We start from the raw sequence: 3,114 nt of genomic DNA on the forward strand, positions 1-3,114 counted from the left end.
TTTCATGATGTTTTCATGCCTTCATGTCTTCGTGCCTTCATGTCTTCGTGTCTTCATGCCTTCATGTCTTCATGTCTTCATGCCTTCATGTCTTCATGTCTTCATGTTTTCATGATGTTTTCGTGTCTTCATGCCTTCATGTCTTCATGTCTTCATGTTTTCATGATGTTTTTATGTCTTCATGTTTTCATGTCTTCATGTCTTCATGCCTTCATGCCTTCATGTCTTCATGTCTTCATGCTTGTTGCTGCAGCTGCTGCGGCCGGAGGAGGTGGAGATGCTGGTGTGCGGCAGCCCGGAGTTGGACATGAGCGCTCTGCAGAAAGCTGCTCAGTATGAAGGCTACAGCAAGATGGACGCCACTGTGAGGTAAACGCCTCCTGCAGAACCTGGACCGGACCAGAACCGACCGGACTCTGGCCTTTGATTTGTTGGTTTCGGTTGTTCGGCTCACTGTGAGACGTGGGGCGGTCCAGAATCTGCTGGTTCTGACCCGCTTCGTTTCCAGACAGGAAAACGAGCCAAAACGGGTCAGAACGCTGAGCAGCCTCTCTGACTCTGAGCTTAGTCAGCACTTTGAGGACCAGAACCTGGCTCCCAGTGCTCCCAGTAAGCAGGGTGTGCTGGTTCCCCTCCAGGTTCTTCTGGGACGTGGTTCTGGCGTTTCCTCTGGAGCTGCAGAAGAAGCTGCTGCACTTCGCCACCGGCAGCGACCGCGTTCCCGTCGGAGGAATGGCCGACCTCAACTTCAAGATCTGCAAGATCGACGTTCCGGCAGACTGGTGGGTTCATGGGACGTCCAACCGTCCATCTGTCCATCAGTATGTCCACCTGTCCCTTCATTAATCCATGGAATAAAATGTAAAAAACCAGAGAAGCCTTCATGCTCCTCCATGTAAACCTTTTGACACGAGATGATAAAAACGAAACCCACTCACCTTCAGACACAAAATAACCTTAAATGTCTTCAGCTCATCTTTAATTTATCGGGATTGTGACCTGTTAGCTTCTCTCCATGTCTGTGTTTTAGCCTCGTAGCGTAGCTGCTTGTTTACTATGAGGTGTCATCTGGACGGCCGGGCTGGATGTTTTCCCATGGCCAAACTTTCCACAGCATTGAAGCTCAGTGAATGGTCGGGGGCCCAGCAGCTCTAATCTCAGCTGTGTGTTGGTCTCTGAAACACCCTGTGTGTGTGTAGGTGTGTGTGTGTGTGTGTATGGGAGAAACCACGCTGCTCTGACAAACAGCTCTCCTTTCACACACACACTGAACACACATGAGCAGCCGGGCCTCTATATGGTCAAACAACAGGATCATGTTCCTATAGCTGCACATATACAGATAGCGCTGCTGGAGGAATCCTCTCTCACACACACACACACACGCACATACACACCCACATGGGCCGGGCCTTCAAGAGGCTCCCAGATAACTTGACCCCCGAATGGAGGCCATTGTGTCATATCTGAAGAAAACTACGTTCACTGAGTTCAAGGCCAGAGTGGGCGGCTGTGAACTCGCTCACCCGCATGATGCTGCTGCTTACGATGCTGCTGCTTACGATGCTGCTGCTGCTGCTTACGATGCTGCTGCTGCTGCTTACGATGCTGCTCCTTATGATGCTGCTGCTGCTTATGATGCTGCTGCGTCCGGTGATGTTTTGGAGGAGAGTTCAGACTCTTCCTGTCTTTCTCTTTATCTTTCCTCATCTTCAGAAACTCTTTAGCTTGTTGACATCTGAATGTTTTTAACCACAAACACGTCAACAAGTTGCTTCTGCCTGATCAGGTGGATCATTTTCAGGTCCTGCAGCCCCAACCTGAGCCCACATCACCATCCCTCCACCACCATGCTGAACAGTTTGCATAAGGCGTTTGGTTTTCTCCTGGTGCGTTATAGTCGAACATTGAAATGTTTAGTTGAGCTGAATGCAGGACCTGTAATTTATTGATCAGGTTTTAATATGAAACTATAAAAAAAAACATTTTCAATGCAAAAACATTTTTGCTGCTAAATTACTGAATTGACAGCATATGAGCTCAATAACAAACGTAGTTAGTATTTTAATCTTATTTGTTCTTCAGGTTCTTCAACCATCAGTCCCTGAAGCAGAAATTCTTCTATTTATCAGTATATTTAATTTGCTGGTTATGAAAATTTCCCCGTTTGGTTTGTGATGGTTTAGTTTTGATGCTGGTTCTGTCAGATTTACAGGCATAACAGTAATGTGTGAATAATGTGGAATTTAATAAAATACAATTAAAATTTTCAGTGTGATAAAATTTATCTCGACAATTATTGGAAATTAAAGCGTTAAAGTCCTGGTTACAACCTTCTCAGGTTGTTGAGCAGCAGCAGTTGCTTCTTCCATCTGAACGCTCCGTTTCTCTGGCAAATGTGAAAACCATCCATGCTCTCATGAACCCAACACATTTACCAGCTTAGCTCTCACCGGCTCCCACAGCTCTTAAACCAGTGTGTGTGTGTGTGTGTGTGTGTGTGGGACATGTTTACAGACTGCGGGTCTTTGTGTCAGAGCTATAGAAAATCAGAGTGAGACCATTAGCCAGAAAATGCTGCCATGAATCCGCTGAGCTTAATTAAAATGCCTCCTTCACGTCTTGCTGGATTTTCCTGTTTTTCCTCTTAAGCTCCTAATCTGCACCTTAAGGTTCCTCTGGATCCTCTGACCCGTAAATACCTCTGAGTCAAAGTAGCTCGGGTTAAGGTTCTGCTTGTTTAGGGCCGGGTTCAGAGGAAACCAGATGTCCCTCTGCTTACTGACACTGAGGCGTTCCCAGGTAAGGAGGGGAGCAGAGACCCCAACACGCCTCGGGTCTGTCCTGGGGACGGGGTCTGTCCTGGGGATGGGGTCTGTCCTGGGGACGGGGTCTGTCCTGGGGACGGGGTCTGTCCTGGTGGACGGGGTCTGTCCTGGGGACGGGGTCTGTCCTGGGGGAAGGACAGGGTCTGTCCTGGGGATGGGGTCTGTCCTGGGGATGGGGTCTGTCCTGGGTACGGGGTCTGTCCTGGGGATGGGGTCTGTCCTGGGGATGGGGTCTGTCCTGGGGATGGGGTCTGTCCTGGGGGACGGGGTCTGTCCTGGGGATGGG

The 3,114-nt window shown here is 48.9% G+C and overlaps 1 protein-coding gene across 1 annotated transcript in view; it reads left to right on the top strand.

Moving 5' to 3' along the window:
- The window catches only part of hectd2 (HECT domain containing 2), a gene marked incomplete at its 5' end in the record, with an annotated part of 31,265 nt that overhangs the window by 21,023 nt on the left and 7,128 nt on the right, over positions 1–3,114 (top strand). Inside the window, 2 exons of the mRNA XM_015021890.1 lie at positions 254–369; positions 639–782. Coding sequence (XP_014877376.1) covers positions 254–369; positions 639–782 — 260 coding nt within the window. The remainder of the gene's footprint in view (positions 1–253; positions 370–638; positions 783–3,114) is intronic.

Source organism: Poecilia latipinna, unplaced genomic scaffold (assembly GCF_001443285.1).
Source record: "Poecilia latipinna isolate Pla-1442-1.1 unplaced genomic scaffold, P_latipinna-1.0 Scaffold2891, whole genome shotgun sequence".
Classification (NCBI taxonomy): Eukaryota; Metazoa; Chordata; class Actinopteri; order Cyprinodontiformes; family Poeciliidae; genus Poecilia; species Poecilia latipinna.